Genomic DNA, 18799 nt, shown 5'->3' on the forward strand with positions numbered 1-18799 from the left:
TCATCTGCCTCCTAGTCCTGACCCAATAATAGCTTATCGTTTCTCCTACATACAAGCTACAGACCGTTTTTAAGAATGAAGGTGTAATTTAAGTGTTATTTAGTTCTGCTTATTGCTGGTTTCCCCCTTCTCTGCTACCCTGGTCATCACTGCTGCCCTGAGCAACAGTGGCACCCAGTGGAGGAGGTGCAGCCTGCACAGTTCAGTTTTCAAAGGACACCCAAGCCACTTTAGAAGCTGGACTTTGCATTCAGCCAGCATCCTGCATGTGCCCTATTCAGGCATTCAGACAGAAGGAGCCTGAATAAGGGATTTAACACTACATAGCAGAGAAAGCTGCAACACTGCTCTTTGACACCAACAGAAGTTTTCTAAACTATGATTTCTGAGAGTCATCATTTTTTGTGCCAATAATAGCAAGTCTGCAGAAGATCTGTGAGGAACAGCGATCGCTGTGTACCCCCAAAGAGCACTATACTTATATTAAGGGACATATAATTATCCATAACAATATTTTGCACCTTAGGTGTGACCTGACTACCTCAGATGTCATTTGGCCCTTTCAATAGCTCTCTAAAATGGGGAGTAGCAGTATTTATATTTTGCAGCTCATGAAACTGAAGGAGAGAGTAAGGCACAGATCTTTAAGCATACATGCCATTCCACATGTAAGTGTTATCATGTCAAACCACTGCGAGGAAGTTCCCTCTGCAAATAAGGCAACGAGACTCCTTACATGGGAGAGACATCGATGTTTAGTAAACTCTGCAAATGCCAAACAGTGTCAGCTTAGACCCTTGCAAGTTTAGGCAGCAACTCTAAGCGTTGGCTAAATCTACACCTAAGTGTCCAAGCATTTTCAAAGTTCAAGCCAAGTGTTTTCAGTGCTACTGCAAATTACTGCAAGCTCAACAGAAAACGAGTCTCTCTCAGCTGAGAGCTGAATTTTGGTTCTTCCTAGCAGAAGCTTATTACAGGAGTGGAAACGGAGGCAACCACAATATGACTGAAATACTCCTTTTTAGCATAAAGCAGGTAAAGAGATGTCACATGAATATTTCACTGCCAGGAGCCCACAATGAATCTGTTATCCTACCTCTATTGTCATCAGCATCAAGCAAACACTGGAACCAACATAGTGAGAATACAAAGTTACTGTGTTTACCCGACAAAGCCAATCTGTCCTCCTGTATTTTTTTCTGGAGTTGCTTTATTTCAAAATCTTTCTCTGTCACAAGTTTGTATAGTCTGCAGTTCTCATCTCGGACCTCTCGAAGCTGGTCCTGGAGCTGCTCGTTCTCAGCCTCAAGCAACCTGTGAAAAAATAAGCTATAATGGCAAATGTCACTGTAATGTGCTTCAAATAGATGCTTCCAGAAATAAAATAATGAAACGACTGTATGCTGGGTGAGCTGAGCTTACCAGGACTGAGTTTACTGAATTAAGCAGAACACCCTGAACCACAGATCAGAACACAGGCTAATGATCCGATCTATTCAGTTAATTATTTCTTCTTCAAAAATTCTGCACCTCCTTGTGTTGTCTGGGGCAAAACATCACAGAACAGGTATCTTTTCAGGGCTCCTGAGGTTACTAAATCGTTGCATCTCACTGAGTCTTACTTATCCGGTTCTTCAGAGGAAACCAGGCAGGCTCACCATTCAGCATCCGTGACATTCAGGCTTTATTTTCTGTACTTACTGAAGCTAATAGAAGCCAACAGAGCATCAACTACAAAAGCTGCTACTGAGGTTCTTTCTTTAAAAAGGAATGCTTCATAGCAATTCACAAAAGACCAATTTCCTATGTCCTCATCTGATTTTCTTGAAAACCCACCAGGATGGACTGGCATCAGTTTGTATTGTTAATGTTGCTTTTTGGAATTCATTTAGAAACAAAGAATATCAAAAAGCCCTCTGAACGGGAGGAAATAGCCTTGCTTCTCCTATTCTTCAGTACATTTAGTAACATTTATGGGTTTCATCTCTCTAAGACATCCAGAGAATTAGTAACTTTAATCTCTTTGCTGTCCTTACACAATGGTTCCTCCGAGTGTAAAATCTAGAAGCTAAGGCCTTGGGGGCTCAATTCAACTGTGGGCACTCAGGCATCTCTTCGAGATGCCCCAGGATTATCTGAGCTCCCCACGTGAGGCCAGCAGCCATGAAGCAGGGTTCTTGGGAAAACTTCTAGGGCCCAGAAAACCGACAGCATCTCAGAGAGCACTTGCCACCCATGTGTGTACATATGAGCCAGCCCTGAGAATTACTAACATCCTCCAACTTTAGACACACCTTTTAGCCAGACTCCTCCAGACAGCAGCATTTCAGAATAGAAATGAATCTGTCTCCATTCCCCAGAGAGGAAACCAAATGTGCTAAGAGAAGCTGTACTGACACTGCCTTTGGTAAATACGTTTGTGGTAGATACCCTGCTGGCTCAAGTCAGTGGTTCCCATTCTGCCTGCCTCTCTCTTCCCAGCTGAGTTTCCTCACCTCCTCCCATCTGAGTTTCAGGGTGGGGTCCCACTCAGTACCCAAGACACGGGTGTGTCTCTACGAGCAGCAAGCCAAAACACACGCAAAAGTCAAAGGGGGTCTAAGTCAATACGACCAGTGCTGCCTACAGACTAGCTGCCACTGTAGGGTGACCTGAATCGCTCTCTAACTGCCACCAAGGGCTCTGATGAGGGGACTCAATTCAGTTACCGACACACAGGTGCCATTTGGGCTGCCCACCCATCCCCTAGCTGCTGCTGCTGAAGGGTGCAGGTCTCCTGTGTCCTGTCTATCATTCCCATGTGGAAGTTCCCGATACCCTCCAGCACCTCAGATGTCATTAGACACCTAAGCCAGGCAGATGAATTGACCCCTAGGTTCTCATTATCTACAGCGTGACCCTGAATGTCTACATTTTGGTGACTTAATCTGGAATAGTGTCCCACCCCTTTGGCCTATAGACTGATTGCTCCAGACTACAACAGAAGTAGGTAGCTTGGATGATCACAGAGATTTGGACAAAGCCCAGTTGTTACAGTATATACCTGTGGCTATAGACATATCCACAGTCAGACAAGTCAGCTATCTCAATAGTCACCTAAATCTTTTCTATTCAAAAGTTTTAGCAAGCTTTTTGCTCCACCTGGACTTTGGAGCTTTTAAATGCACACTCCATATGTACATGTCAGAGTAAATGACCCCTTAAAGCACTGCCATAAACAGCACAGTCAATTTATGAGATAATTCACAATCCATAATTAAGAAATGCACTTCTGTTTCAAAGCTGCAAATCAAAGTGAGATCAAAGGCAGCTGTTTACAAAGGAGAAGAAAGCAAGCAGCGATCTGAGCAGAGAAAAGGCAAAACTTAGTTATTCCCACGTGTACCACGCATAGAAGTGAGCAAGAAAAACGTGCAGATCTAATTAGCGACACATGGACAAAAAGATTTTTAACAGTTAGGGAATTAACATGAAAAAAAGGTTCTAAGCTCTTAGCACACCTGATCAGTGATGTCTTCCACAGAGCTGGCTTCCAAGTCTTGACAAAAAGCACTTACAGTAGGATGGACAGAAATCCCAACTGCACAGAGCTGGAGTCTCCTCTGAGAAACCTCTCCATCCCATTCCATCGTGACTTTACATGTTACAAAGGAGGGAGCAGGTTCCACCCAAGTGGCTCAGCTACGGAAAGTCAGCCAAAAGAAACAGGCTGCAGAAAGGTAACCCTTTTCGCTCTAGTTCAAGGAAACAGAGCCAGGTGAAGCTTATGAGCAGGGCCTGTGACTGAAATTGAGATAAGTGTCTTTCCCAACTCTGTTACAGACTCTCCACATGATGGGGAGAATCACTTAATCTTAAATACACCAAACAGAGCAGGGAGGATAAAGTTACAGAAAGAACAAAACAGACAGACAGAAATGTCAGCTAAACAAAATTTGGGAGTAGGACGGGGGGAAGGAAAAACAAACTCCCAAGGCTCAGAGGAAGGGAGACTTCTGAGAAGAGAATGTTTTCCAAGGGCTGCTATAAACAACACTGACGTGCTGAAATCACTGCCACTGCAGACCATATGGAGTCCTGTTATTCTGGAACAAGTTTCTAACGTGTTGTCATGGGAATACTGCAAAGTACATCCTGGTGAATCCCTTCCAGAAGCAAATCCTGCCCGGATTTGATACACTCCTAACCACTCTTTTGCTGAACGCAGATGTACATAAGCAAAGGACAATCCAGATAAATCTGCTACACCTGCCATGTCAAATGGGGACTTTTACCAGTCAGTGCCACTGAAAACGGAGGTAAGTAATAGCTCTTGAATTACTCAGACCTAAACTACTGAACCGTAAATGGCAGAGAACTGCTGGGACTCTCCTGTACTCTGCACCTCAGAGCATGCACACTGCACCAGGATGTGCTAGGGGAGCGCCTAGGCCCCTCTCCTCCACCAGACAAATCCACATCTGAACCGTGGGAATCAGTCTCCCTCTCCATTAAAGAAAAAAAAAAAAAGAATCAGATCTCCATCGTAATCTTCTATATACTATCAGAACAAAATGCTGAAGGGAAGAGGACAGCTGGTAGAGGTCAGATCAGAAGCATAACTCGGCAAATCAGACAGCCATGGTGAGGGACCTATGTGTGAAGAAGACAATGTATGATGCGACAGTGAGAATGTTAGTTTCTAGAAGGTCAGCTCCCTGTTTCCACACAGACTTCCTTTGCAGCATGAAGACATTCCCAGAAGCACCTGAAAGTTTCAGTGGTTCACTCCTGGGTTCCCCGCATCTTCACAGAAGCTCTGCTGCAGCTTATGCACTTGGGCGTTTAAGGAAGCAATCTTCAGAAACAAGCTGAGCAGGGAGTTGCCCAGAGTAATGCAGAGGGGACATCAGCATTTAGGGCCTAATAAACCTTGATTAGTGGCTTGATAAACTTTGGTAGAGGTGCCCTTCCCCACTCCGGATTCTGGGAAGGGAAACTGTCTCATCTGTGGGTTTCCACCCATGATCTGCTGGCTTTGGCAGAGCTGCCAGCTCCTCCTTCCTGCCCCCGTATCACAGTACATCAACCCATCATGGTGCCAATAAAACAGTCTGTGGGGCTAAAGCTGTAAACTGGATCACTGAAGTGACTTGAGAATAAAAGCACCCTTCCCCCAGAAAGTGAATCCAGTTTCCAGCAAACAGCTGTATCAGCACAGTTGCAAGTGGGGAGCAGAAGCAGGAATTTCTTCAGCTGGCTTCACCACTAACATGGAGCAAATCCCTGAATGGCCAACACTGTAGTAACTGCAGACATCACTGGGATGTGTCCAACTTTAGACCTGGTCTAGTCTGTAAAAAAAATATTAATTGGGTCAGAAAGAGAGACTGACTATATCCTAGGAGGAAGATGAATGATCTCAGCTGGGGTTTCAAATCTCTGCTCCAGTAAATTGAATTATGCACTCAGCTCCAAAAACAAGATCGAGGGAGATCCACACCAGCATGTCCAATGTCCTGGTAACCCAGATACTACCCCAATGGGTGAAGTAAGACCCAAACCCCTGTCCCCAGTAAGATTTAAAACCCTACCTTGTATAACCCTGTCAAGTATCTTAACCATGAGGCAGCTCCGTCTATGAGACCCTCCTACGTAGCTGGCTGCCTTTTGATCTACTAAACCAGGTTATATTGCAAAGATAGCCAGGGGAACACTTTTCTGCGCTGCAGGCCTTTGGCTTGCACCCATTAGTTGCTTTACCCTTATCTGTCTTTGGAAATTATTCATGTAGGGAACGTGTATGTTTACAAGGCTAGGCAGGAACTAACCAACAGTTCAGAGGATGTTAGTCATCCTGAATGACTGGATTTCGTCAGATAGTACCTAGCTGCCCCCAGCACGTCACCCTTAACCCCTCTGTTCTTCCACTCCTCATTTGTGAAACACTGATAATAAAAAGCACATCACAATGCTCCGAGGATAAACATGTTAGGGACAGCGAGAGTCTTCTCGGGATAACGGAAGCCCAATATGTGAAGACAGAAAGTGCTCTGACAACTTAATATGAGTTTCGTAAGATCATATGCAAAATACACTTCTGTGACTTCCTGAAGGAACGGTGCTGCTACACCTTTACCTTTTGCCGTCATCTTCATTTACAGGTTGTTCTGTTTCAAACAGGTTTAGATCATTTGGGATTCTGAAAGCCTCCTTTGCGTTGCCATTATCACCTTTCTGACTGTTCTGCTTTTCCTTCTTCCTCTCCATTAGATTTTGCAGCCGCCTTTGCTGTTGTTCTTGATAAGCCTTAAACTGGCTTTTAAAATGTTCATTCCCTTCTATGTCTGACTCCATTGTTTACTAAAAGCATAACAAGAAGAAAATAAAAAGGGACAGAGAGCAGAGATCAACATCGCTTTGAAAAACATCCTCTTCTAGCAGCTGCTTCGCAGTTTTTTCTCACTGACCTCTGCACGGTCTCCCTGCCACCTCCTCCCCTCAGCCACTGTGCTCTTCAGCCCCTCGCTGAAGGCCTTGCTTCAAGGGCCTTTTTCCATAAACGGCTTTCAAACAGTCTTCAGAAAAGTTTGTGGGTCTTCTTCACCGTAGCATTCAAAAAGCAATGTTTTAAAATGTTTTTTAAATGGATCTGTTTAAATAAATATTTTTACAGAAGAGCAAGTTGGGGTCAAATCCAAGCGAATGTGGCAACCACATTATACTGACTAAAGGGAACACAGACTGTTTGCGACCCAGGTCCATCCAGCCTTCCCTCCCGTGTCTCAAAGAAAGGTGCAGATCCCCCCATTTTTGGGTTAATGTGGGACTGACAGAGGAAGAAAGATCTCTGTTTATCCTAACGCTCCCTTTGGGCACTAGACACCAAGAGCGTGGCTTACGTCTTTCCCCCAAATTTCTAAGCATTAGGTGACAACATTAAAGTGATAATATTGCTACCCATTTAAAAGTCTAGAGCTTTACTTAGTATGACTAAAGATGATCAGTTTTCCGTGTATTCCAGCCCCCTCTCCTTCTGTTTGACATTTGCTGTCAGCAAAAAAATCCAGCGGACCTTTGGTCTAGCAAAAGCAACCAGTAAAAACTTTCAAAGGCGCACCCTCCACTGAGTAATTAACGCAGGCCCTTTCTCACACTAAGGCAGCAATCATCCTGATAAAGTGCCAAAACACAGGCCATGTCCCTGTATGTACCGTATGGGCAGAGACGCATTGCGAGCAGCTTTACCTCTGCGCCTGCCTCCGGCTGTGGACAAGGTGTATTAAGGATTGACAAGTGCAAAGAGCGGGGTCCGGTGCCTCCGCGCAGCCCCAGGCCGCGCGGGTAGGAGTGATGGCCTGGGGGCAACCTTTAGCCCTCCAGCCTACCTGGGTACCGACCCCACACCTGGCGCAGAGGGATCTGCCGCAGAGCTGCTGCGTGGGGAGAGGGGGTTCCCTCTCTTCCCCGCCCAACGCCCGCCTTGTCCCGCGGCCTGACAGGGCCTGACAGAGCCGCGCTGCCTCCCCCACCCTCCAGCCTACCGCAACCGCCTCCCCGGCCCCGAGAGCAGCGGGAGGGTCCCCCCGGCCGCCCTCTCCCGCCGGCTGCCCGCCTCGGCAGGGCAGGGCCGGGCCCGGCCGCTCCGGCTCCGGCTCCGGCTCCGGCTCCCGCTCCCGACCCGGCCGCGGCCCCACGCGGTTCCCATAGCAACGGCGCCCCGGCCGGCCGCGGCGCCAAGGGCAGGGGAAGGGCAGGGCCGCGCATGCGCCGAGCACGGGACGTCGCCGCCGGAGGGGCGGGGCTCGCCGCCTTCGCCTCAGCCCGGCCGCCATGACAGCTGCCCTCAGGCGCCCGCTCGCCGCTGGCGGCTCCCGGCCGCAGGGCCTCCGCTTCCCGCAGAGAGCCCGTCCCCTCGGGATTACGGCGGCGGCGGGAAGGGAGCCGCTCCTTATCCCGCCCCGTGCTGGGGAGGAGGAGGGCAGTTACAGGAAAAGGCCTCTGCGCCGCGGAGGGGCGTCTCCTCACGACCCCTCCCACCTCCACGCCGGTGAGGGAGACCTGTGAGAGCAAGCAGTCAAGGGCGGCAGGATTGTAAGGGCTGGGAGTGCCCTTCCCAGCAGCACTGCACCCGCTCAGGTGATTTTTATTCACGTATATAAGCTCACCCCATCCCTCTGCAGGAGGCTGCATGCGCAGGGAAGGCCCCCCCCCAACAAATTCATAGCCAAGCACTTGTTCTCTCCAGTGCTCACACATTTATTCATATTTCACCTCCCACTGCTCTGTACAATATGTCACAGAGGCGCAGTATGTACCTTGCAGTATTTATTACAAAGAGACATCATACTGTCACCATGGAATGTAAGCTAATAGGAGAAAATGAGGTTTTTACAAATTGGCATTATCAACACATTTATTTTTGTGACTGCTGTTGGAGATACAAGGGGTTCGAGTGTAAAACAGCATTGGCAATTCACAGAGAAGGGTTTTAACACCTCGTCGAGGATGATGGGGGCTTTTCAGATTTAAATGTTTTAAATTTCTATAGGGAATGATACTGCAGAAATCAGAGCTAAATCATACGCTTTAATTAAAAGCATTAGAACACCAAATCAAGGTTTAGTTTTCACAATATGTATTTTAAATGTTACATTTAAATGTTATTCAGAAGAACACTGTAAATAAAGTTACAAAATATAGTAATCCAAGAGTCTGAAAATCTATAGTAAAAATAGGGAGCCTGTGTCTTCATTAAAAATGAATAAATAGAACATTTAAATAGCTGCAACATACCAAATACTTATCTCATGCCTTAAATAAAAAAAATAGATGTTTATATCTCTCTCAATATTTTAGAAGTCATTTAGTGCTACTGGAAGCTTCTAAATTACAAAGCTGGAGGCTGACAAATACACAGGGTAGAAAATGACAGCAAAGCATTCACGACACTACCTTACAGACGTGGCCTCCATTCTGCCTGAGGCCTTACAGAAACTAGTTCAGACTTTGTCATTTTGGGCAACGGCAGGAAAAAGAAGTCACCAATTTTAGGACTGAGTTGACAGTCGAGGGGAAGATAAAGGGACTGTATTATATCCCCTAAAAACTGGGATACGATAGCATCAATCAGAAAGAACCAGACCCTGATACCCACTCCCCCAGCGTGCAATCATTTAGGCTGCCAGCTTCAAGACAGTGTACCATACACAAAATAGATATAGGGCAATTCTCTAATACCACGTATTATTTTTTTCCTCAAGAACCCCTCGATATGAGGTTTGTAGCTGCAGTACACAGGCCACCACCAGGACAGAGATTTCAGTTATCTTTCCATTACTCCTTGGGCTTCATCACGTACTCCCGAAACATTGAATACAGCACACCTACAAGACAGAAATACAAGCACAATTAGAAAGCTGGGTTAAATAGGAAATAATGGGTTTCAAAATCTGAACAATAAGTGTATTCTGAGCAACAGAAATAACGTTTCCCTTCCCTCTTCTGCTGTCTCTTTTTTTTTTTTTAATAGCAGTGATGAACACTACAAAATTCTTCATATACAGAGAAAGTGGATAGGAAAATATACTGTATATGAAAATGCAGATCCCCAGCCAATTCTAGTTGGCTTTGCAGCCAAAGTCAAGCTTTTCTGTTGTACCTTCCGGGAATACAGTATAGACAGTGTTTCGTGGGATATACATTTACCCACGTACACAGCTGCAATACTTAGGTGAGACCTGGGATGTACAAACCAGTACATTCAGGGACACAATTCCAGTCCTGAAAATAATACCACAGGCTATGCAAGCTGACTCTCCAATGCATTGAATTCAGAAACAGCAACGTATTTACAAGGGAAAATATTAACATCAGATAGTCTTTTTTTTTAGTTTGCCTCTAATTTCAACACCTGCAGAACCCCACGTATTTCCCACATCTAAAAGTAGTCAAAACCTCTACCCTCGAAGGTAGTGTGGTTTAATATTGAATATGTGTACTTAAACGCTACGTTACTCTAGAAAGCCTGAGCAAACGCCAGTAATGAGCATAAACATCCTGAAATACAATGGCCTAGAGACTTCCACCCCGAGGATATTTCATGCACCCTGTATTACCCACTAGGAGAAGAGATGCGAGAGGTTCTCCGTGGTTTGCCAGTGCTGAGGACAGCCTCCTGCTCGGTACGTACCACACGTTATCGCTCCCACGACGAAGCCCTGGGCTGCTACGCGCATGTGAATCAGGTGAAGCGACATTTTCATGTCACCTCTGTGCTTCAGTCTGTACAGCCCGTAGCCAACCACCATGGCGAAGCCAGCCATCCCTACAAGGCAAGGAAAGCACCCTTGGGAGTTGAGCTCCAAGTCATCGAGATGTGTGAAGTGACCCACCTAAACAAGGTATCTCGGGAATAATCACGTTTTGATCTAACCACTCTGGTTTTGTGTAGATGGCAAGTCCTGGCCTGTCTACTGTTTTCACTCGAGTGCCATCTCATTCAATGCACAAGTCGGTGCAGAGAACAGTGAGAGATTTCCACTAGTGTTAAAATGCAACAGCAGCAACGCAAGGGTCTAGAGCGCAAGTCCTACGAGGAGCAGCTGAGGGAACTGGGGTTGTTTAGCCTGGAGAAAAGGAGGCTGAGGGGAGACCTCATCGCTCTCTACAACCACCTGACAGGAGGCTGTAGCGAGGTGGGTGTCGGTCTCTTCTCCCAAGTAACAAGCGATAGGACGAGAGGAAATGGCCTCAAGTTGTGCCGGGGAGGTTTAGATTGGACATGAGGAAAAAATTTCTTCACCGAGAGGGTTGTCAAGCATTGGACCAGGCTGCCCAGGGAAGTGGTGGAGTCCCCATCCCTGGAGGTATTTAAAAGACGCGTAGATGTGGTGCTTAGGGACATGGTTTAGTGGTGGACTTGGCAGTGCTGGGTTAACGGTTGGACTTGATGATCTTAAGGGTCTTTTCCAACCTAAACAATTCTATGGTTCTAAGGTGTCAAGAGTTTCTTGGATATCTTTCAGAAAGCCCACATGCTGCTTGCACCCTTTCCTGGAAGGAAGCTCACACCCAAGAACACCGCTCGGCTGCAGCTGGGACACTCGGCGTGTGGCTACACCCTGACGCACCCACCGGCCTGCTGAGGTTGCTATTTTGGGTGTTGTCACCTGGGTGTGGCCTGCTTTCACTGGGACAGGACAAGTTATATGTTACTTGTCCCGTGCTGTGGGGAGAGAGGTTCAGCAAGGTCTCTTTCACGGGGCTGGAGTTCACTTTTAGTCCTTCAACAGACCGAACACAGCCCTGGCTGTGCCAACTGCAACCTGATGCTCTCACAGAATATGATTATTTAGGATGATTATTTACATAGATCAAAGGAAGCTACCAAATTTTAAGTGCTGTGTATATTTTACTGCCGAGAGCCCAGACAGCTTGTCTCCCTGAAGAGGAGTGTCACCAATTCCACTTGTGAAGCTATAAACCCTTACTTCACTGGTGCACGATCCACGTGGTAGCTTCATTAAACACCAATTAAGAGTTTTACAGCCTTCAAACTAGCTCCGACACAGGTTGAAGGTAAGTTCTGCCAATCTGCTTGGGAGAACCCAAATTTGCGGAGTCTGCAGTGCACTCTAGCGAGCTGGAGAATAAAGTCCTGTGACCACAGAAACCAGTGACGGATATCTGTTGGCAAACGCTTGGAACGGTTCACCCCAAGTGACCTGACTGCTCTCCATTTAAGGTGGCTGGGAATCAAAACGTGTCTTGTGTCAGAGGCAGCTCCTGACCAGAGGAAAAGCTCTCGGGACGAACACGACTGATCCTCTCTCCCCTCAGAAGCTTTTTCGGGGTCTCGGCAGAGGGGCTGAGAACTTTAACAACCTCGTCAAGCTGGGGTACCACTAAACCTACTAAGAAAATGCATTTTAAGCTATGGGATGGCAGCAAAGAAGGGTGAAACGTTTAGCAGGCGGGCTGTATTTTACAGATACTTCTGTTTTGTTAGCTTGAAAGTCACTTCGTAGTGCTCACATGGTTCCCAGTAACCGTCCTCCAGAACAGCTGCAAAACACACGTCCTACCACCTAACAAAATCACTGAAACATGTTTGTTAAGCTCACCTAAACAGTCTTCCAGGGTTTGTTGGTTTGTGTTTTTTTTTTTTTCCCCTAATTGTAGGTTCTGGGTTTCTGTTTAAGATAACGGGCCTCATTAATTTCCCTGTTTCTTGCAGAAGAAATACCATTCTGGGCAGAAGGAGTACTGCTGTCACCACACAGCAAGCCTACAGGAGGAAGTAATTTCAAAGTAATTTCCTGTTCACAGGAAAAAGGTGAACAGTGACAGTGTTTACCATATTGATCGCCCATGAAGAGAAAGATCCATGTAGCCACATTTCTTCATCTTTAAACTTACCGATGGGTACAAATGGCGTCTCTTTAAATTTTCTTAACAGCTTCGATGTCTGGCTGGTGTCAGTCTCATACTCAGGGAAAACGGATTCCTGACCGGATGACATGGTGGCTGCGAAGACAAAGAGTCTCTCTTCAGGTTTGAGAAACACCACGTTAACAGAACTTTTAGAAAGAAGAAAAAAAAAAAGGTCCCTCGAGTATTCCGCCAGTCACAAGTGTCCAAGCAGTCAGTCACAAGCACAGGAGCTAGACTCGAGCCGACGAGCTACATACAGGTGATTTAATTCAAGTGAAGTCTTGGGAAGCAAGGTCCTTGCATACTAGAACAGGTAAGGACAGGGGAAAAAAAAGAAAAAAGAAAGAAAGTAGCAAAGCAACAAGTTTCTGCCATCCCTTTTCACACCGTTACAGATCCCAGCGGCCCCCCGCACGCTCACGGGCAGCGAGAAGCTGCTGAAAGCTTTGGTCCCTGCCTGCGTTTCCTTTTAGGACTTCCATCCTCCGCCGCACTGCTTTGCTGTCACAGGCTGTTCCTTAATAGCAGCTCTGACCTCAGAAAAGTTCATTCCTCCTCTTTCACTCCCTGCCAAGAACAGGAACCGAAGCACTCACGGTTGGAAAGCACAAGCCGCTGCGGAAGGTCAGCCCTACCTGGCAGCTCGTCAGTCACTACTGCGGCCTGCCCCACCTCGTTCACCACTTCAAGAGAGTTTCAAACTCCTGCTGGAGAACGCAGAGTGTAAAGTGGCAGCTGCCGAGGAGCCGGAGCGAGTCCTGGAGCCCTCGATAGGCACAGACTGATGTGGGGACGCATCGGGAAGGTGAGCAGAGTTTCCGTTGCAGCACAGGTGGTTTCTCACCCAAAGCAGCAGCGGCAGGGAGAAGGGCTCTACTCCCTGAGCCACCATCACCCAACCAGTGAGAGCACCCGCCAAAACTTGCCAAGAAACTTGCCAGCTTGTCGTGCTGTCCCCATCACAGATTACGCCAAGACCTGTTCTTTCTTCAGTGCCCGGCATGAGCATCGTTCTTCAGTCAGTGCCCATTTCTGCTAGCACAATTAGCTCAGCAACGTCACAAAGGTCTCTGCTAGAAAAAATCTCTACCGGTGGCGTTCCCGTTTTGCCGGCAACGCGCCTAGCGGCAAAATACAGCTCGGCCTCACGTGGAAGTGCTCCAAGCTCTTGAAATAAGCCAACAGGAATTTAATTTAAGCACGGGCTAGTAAACACAGGCAAACGATACATTTCAAACGTGGCTGTGCCCCCTGGTTACGCAGCATTTTGTGTGCATCCATTTCAGCAGGCTGACTGTTCTTCAAACTAAACGTGCAAACCATTTCCTCTGCAGGCCGAAGGGTTTGGTCTCTCTGCACCTGCTACAATTACCCTTATCTGCTAAATATATAAGTGTTATACTTTAGCGTGACCCATTGGGAGAAGGAAACAGGAGAGCACCCCGTCACTCGGGAGAGGTGGAGACAGCCGGGGGTGAGATTTACACGAGAAAAGGATATCGAGAAGTGAATTAATCTGCCCAGCGTAAGAGGTTTCCGCGACCTTCAGCTCATGCAGAGGCCCGGGTGGGCGTGGGGCAGGGGAAGCCGGGTGAAACGCGCGCCCCGGCTGCCCTGACCTTGCCGACACCCGCAGCAGGGAGGCGCGGGGCGCCGGCACGGCCACCCGCGGGGGACAGCTCTGACACGGGTGGAAGAAGACGGGTGGGAAAGCGACAGGTCCCAGCGCCCCTCCTGGCAAGGGGGCGGCCCTGGGCACCACCAAGCTGCCTTCCCCCTGCCCAGACCCACACGGGGCCCCTGCCCTGCCCCTGCCCCGGGGCCCCGCAACCCACACCGGGCTTCTGCCCTACTCCAGGCCCAGGCGCCTCCACCCACACAGGGCCTCCGCCCCGAGATCTGCCCCAGATGGTACCCCCACACCCCAGCTTGCCCCCCCCTACCTCCCCGTGGTCCCGGTTCCCCCACCCCGATCCTCCCCCGGAGGCCCCGGCCCTCACCACCACGCCGCCGCTTCCCCTCGCTGATCCCGATACCGGCCGGCGTCTGCTGCGCCTGGCCCCGCCCCCCGGCTCTTATTGGTCGGCTTCGCCCCGCCCCCTCCGCCCTTGGCGCCCGAGAACCACAGCTCCCAGCGTGCCGCGCGGCAAGCCCGCCCGCCGCCAGCCAATCCAGAGCGCGGCCGCTGACGCCGCGCGTGTCGCCACCCGGCCGGGGCGGGAGGAAGGGGCGCGTGCCCAGTCCTTACGGGCGGGGAGGCGGGGCAGGCCGTGACGTCGCCGCGGGGGCTCTCCGCATTGCGGCGGGAGCGGAGTCACGGGGGGGAGGAGGCGGCGGCTCCTGGCCCGCCGCTAGGGGGCGCTGTGGGGCAGGGCCGCGGTAGCCCCTGCCCGCCCCTGCCCACAGCCCCCGCCCGCCGCTGCCCGCCCCTGCCCGCAGCCCCTGCCCACAGCCCCCGCCCGCCTCTGCCCGCCCCTGCCCACAGCCCCTGCCCGCCGCTGCCCGCCCCCCCGCCCGCTCCCTCTGTCCGCCGCTGCCCGCCCCTGCCCACAGCCCCCGCCCGCCTCTGCCCGCCCCTGCCCGCAGCCCCTGCCCACAGCCTCTGCCCGCCCCTGCCCGCCCCTGCCCACAGCCCCTGCCCACAGCCCCTGCCCGCAGCCCCTGCCGACAGCCCCTGCCCGCCTCTGCCCAAAGCCTCTGCCCACAGCCCCTGCCCACAGCCTCTGCCCGCCCCTGCCGACAGCCCCTGCCCGCCTCTGCCCGCCCCGGCCGACAGCCCCTGCCCACAGCCTCTGCCCGCCCCTGCCCACAGCCCCCGCCCGCCTCTGCCCGCCCCTGCCCGCAGCCCCTGCCCACAGCCCCCGCCCGCCTCTGCCCGCCCCTGCCCACAGCCCCTGCCCGCCGCTGCCCGCCCCCCCGCCCGCTCCCTCTGTCCGCCGCTGCCCGCCCCTGCCCACAGCCCCCGCCCGCCTCTGCCCGCCCCTGCCCGCAGCCCCTGCCCACAGCCTCTGCCCGCCCCTGCCCGCCCCTGCCCACAGCCCCTGCCCACAGCCCCTGCCCGCAGCCCCTGCCGACAGCCCCTGCCCGCCTCTGCCCAAAGCCTCTGCCCACAGCCCCTGCCCACAGCCTCTGCCCGCCCCTGCCGACAGCCCCTGCCCGCCTCTGCCCGCCCCGGCCGACAGCCCCTGCCCACAGCCTCTGCCCGCCCCTGCCGACAGCCCCTGCCCGCCTCTGCCCGCCCCGGCCGACAGCCCCTGCCCACAGCCTCTGCCCGCCCCTGCCGACAGCCCCTGCCCGCAGCCCCTGCCCGCCCCTGCCCACAGCCTCTGCCCACAGCCCCTGCCCGCAGCCTCTGCCCGCCCCTGCCCGCAGCCCCTGCCGACAGCCCCTGCCCGCCTCTGCCCGCAGCCCCTGCCGACAGCCCCTGCCCGCCTCTGCCCGCAGCCCCTGCCCGCCGCTGCCCGCTCCCTCTGTCCGCCGCTGCCCGCCCCTGCCCGCAGCCCCTGCCCACAGTCCCCGCCCGCCTCTGCCCGCCCCTGCCCGCAGCCCCTGCCCACAGCCCCCGCCCGCCTCTGCCCGCCTCTGCCCGCAGCCCCTGCCCGCCGCTGCCCGCCCCCCCGCCCGCTCCCTCTGTCCGCCGCTGCCCGCCCCTGCCCACAGCCCCCGCCCGCCTCTGCCCGCCCCTGCCCGCAGCCCCTGCCCACAGCCTCTGCCCGCCCCTGCCCGCAGCCCCTGCCCGCCTCTGCCCGTCTCTGCCCGCAGCCCCTGCCGACAGCCCCTGCCCGCCTCTGCCCACAGCCCCTGCCCGCAGCCCCTGCCCGCCCCTGCCCACAGCCCCTGCCCACAGCCCCTGCCCGCCCCTGCCCACAGCCCCCGCCCGCCTCTGCCCGCCCCTGCCCGCAGCCCCTGCCGACAGCCCCTGCCCGCCTCTGCCCGCAGCCCCTGCCCGCCGCTGCCCGCTCCCTCTGTCCGCCGCTGCCCGCCCCTGCCCACAGCCCCCGCCCGCCTCTGCCCGCCCCTGCCCACAGCCTCTGCCCGCCCCTGCCCGCAGCCCCTGCCCGCAGCCCCTGCCCACAGCCTCTGCCCGCCCCTGCCCGCAGCCCCTGCCCGCAGCCCCTGCCCACAGCCCCTGCCCGCCCCTGCCCGCAGCCCCTGCCCCTGCCCGCCCCTGCCTGCCCGTGCCCACAGCCCCCCTGCCCGCAGCCCCTGGAACCTGCGAAACGGGCAGCTGGGCGCCGCCCTGCCCGAAACTGGGTGCGTTTCCCCGTGCCCCGAGCACGGCTGGGCAGGAATAGTTGGGGTTTGCAAAACATGGAGACTTTGGGTTGAACCTGGCGACTTGTTTCACCCCAAAAAGTGGGGGTTTAGGCCGCCGGTTTTAGGATGGAAAAGCAGGCTGCAGCTTTTCCTGCAACTTGGGGGCTTTTCGCTTTGAAAGCTTCTCATGTCAGTGTAAACCCACGCTTCGACATCAAGTGGAAGCTTTGCTAAAGCAAAGGGCAAAGACAGAGCCCGGCTTTCCCTCGGTCTGATTTTCTTTTTCCTGCCAGTGAATTGACTTATTGACTATTTTTTCCTGAATTTCAGCTTTCAAGCAGAGCTCACTCTGCCCCCGCTGTGTGCCGGGCAGTGGATTTTGAAGCCCAAAGGCAACCTAGAAATTGCTCCTGACTTCAACTGAACCGAACTCTGGAGCAGGAGGAAAAATCCCCTGGGATCCTGAAGACGCCTAAAACCCTCCCCTAAACCCGGGGGCAGCTTGTCAGAGCAAAACAGCAAAGAAAAGTCCTTTTCTCCAAAAACCCTGCCCGGTTTTGTAGTGCTCCGGTGGCGGTGTTCGTGATTCCCCATCTCCGAGCGCGGGGGGAAGCAGAGCTGCTGCTCCTGCAAGGCCACCCCGCAGCTGACACACGGCATTTTCGGCAGCACAAAAGAAAGCGGCTCGGATAACTGTTTGTTAGTACCGCTGCGTCTCTCTAAATGTGCTTCCCATTATGGGTAATCTGGTTACTTTAATTGCCAAAGCCATTAAGGCTCTGCAGAGTCTGGAAAAAAAAAAAGCAAGCTATGCAATTACCAGCTCCCGAATTGAGTTAAAACCTTGTAATGAATTACAGTGAAGGCTACTTTCTCCGGTGACTCTCCGAGGCACATTTCATTCCTTGCAGCTCTGCGCGATATGTGCTTCAGGGGAGAAACTCAATTAAAAACAAAAACTTATTTCATTTTAATTTCTGGGCTAAAGAAACTGCTGTCACCTGTAGCGTCCCTGCGTGCGTGCCTGGTGCCTCGGCTTTGCGAGCGGCTTCTTGCTCTGTCCTAATGTGTGTGTTACCCATATATAGTGATTATAGGATATCTTTTAAATGCAAGCACGCGTGTACACCAGCTGATGGTGGCGAACATGGAAATGGGTAAAAATAACCTATTTCTCTCTGTGGATCCACCTGCCACGGGGCAGGTTGGGTGCGGAGCTGTGGCCATCGCTGCTGCTCCGTTCTCCCGTTTTTACCGGGGTGGTTTGGGGTTTATAAAGCGCAACCGGGATTGGTACGGGGAATGGCCTTGGCACGGTCAGGGTGTTCCCCATGGCCCCGTTCGGTAGTGAGACGAGGGAAATGAGCCGGAGGGTGACCACTCACCGACTGTGGTGCTCTAAAACCTCTCCGATAAACCAGTTTATCAGAGACACCTTTGACAGGCGAGCGAAGGGTCATGCCGTGAAGCTGTCGCCAAAACGTCCCCGTGGCAGTGCCAGGAGCCTGGCACATCTCTGCTGTGGCCGATCTCTGTTTGCACGTTCAACCACGGCAATAAGCTCTTTATCCCAGTACCACTTGCAAGGCTTCGCTGCTGCCTGCAAAGACATGTGATTGTCCCCACGGAGCTGCCAGCGCCCGCCGGCCCCGGCCGTGTCCCCGCCGGTAGCCGTTTCTGCTCTTGCAGGGGATGAGGATCCTGCAGCATCCAAGTAGCACGTGGCTTATTCAGATTTACTGGAAAAAATGCAGATTTCTGCGCTGAGGTCTCAGCCCCAGGAGCCTCTCAGTGCAGAGACCAAGCGAGTCCAATCCTGCCTGCGGGAGCTGGGAGGTGGGCAGGGTGGACATCATCTTAATATCCATCTGTCAGGCAGCGGCAGATGTTTCCACTAACTAAAGCTTTCAGAAAACAAAATAACAAGAGGGAGCTTGTTGCCACATCTGGGGTTGGGATGCAGCAAACCCAGGACCAACAGGGGAAAAGGCATTAGGGACAAATTGCTTGTGTGGGAGGAGATGGGGTGGAGAAAAGGGGAGGATCGAGATGGACAGGGGAAAAGCACGCATGGAAAAAGGGAGAGACGAAGGGCAAAAGGAACTGGTTATATTTAAGCAAGTGGCTG

General features: G+C 52.3%; 2 protein-coding genes across 3 annotated transcripts in view; both read right to left on the reverse strand.

Moving 5' to 3' along the window:
- Positions 1-7487, reverse strand: part of CCDC13 (coiled-coil domain containing 13) — a 33579-nt gene extending 26092 nt beyond the window's left edge. For both annotated transcript variants that reach the window (XR_012994750.1, XM_076332056.1), the window contains exons 1-4: positions 7228-7487; positions 6450-6631; positions 6119-6342; positions 1166-1314 (exon numbers count right to left, since the gene is read on the reverse strand). Coding sequence is in view for 1 of the 2 variants with exons in the window: in XM_076332056.1 (XP_076188171.1) it covers positions 1166-1314; positions 6119-6336 (367 nt within the window). In the remaining variant the exon portion in view is untranslated. The remainder of the gene's footprint in view (positions 1-1165; positions 1315-6118; positions 6343-6449; positions 6632-7227) is intronic.
- Positions 7488-8377: 890 nt separating this feature from the next.
- HIGD1A (HIG1 hypoxia inducible domain family member 1A) lies at positions 8378-14423 on the reverse strand. Its single transcript, XM_076332057.1, has 4 exons — positions 14415-14423; positions 12400-12507; positions 10172-10306; positions 8378-9365 (listed from the first exon to the last, which is right to left on the reverse strand). Exons 2-4 carry the CDS (start codon positions 12500-12502, stop codon positions 9316-9318), a joined length of 288 nt encoding a protein of 95 aa, XP_076188172.1. The 5' UTR covers positions 12503-12507; positions 14415-14423; the 3' UTR covers positions 8378-9315.
- Positions 14424-18799: the final 4376 nt, after the last annotated feature.

The sequence above is a fragment of the Aptenodytes patagonicus genome, chromosome 2 (genome assembly GCF_965638725.1).
Source record: "Aptenodytes patagonicus chromosome 2, bAptPat1.pri.cur, whole genome shotgun sequence".
Lineage (NCBI taxonomy): Eukaryota > Metazoa > Chordata > Aves > Sphenisciformes > Spheniscidae > Aptenodytes > Aptenodytes patagonicus.

Excerpts from the sequence above, each read along its gene's own strand:
- HIGD1A (XM_076332057.1), bottom strand. The coding sequence starts at position 12,502 with ATGTCATCCGGTCAGGAATCCGTTTTCCCTGAGTATGAGACTGACACC. Across the intron at positions 10,307-12,399 it reads GACGCCATTTGTACCCATCG|GGATGGCTGGCTTCGCCATG; the intron begins GTAAGTTTAAAG and ends CTTGCCTTGTAG. Across the intron at positions 9,366-10,171 it reads CGTGGGAGCGATAACGTGTG|GTGTGCTGTATTCAATGTTT; the intron begins GTACGTACCGAG and ends TCTGTCTTGTAG.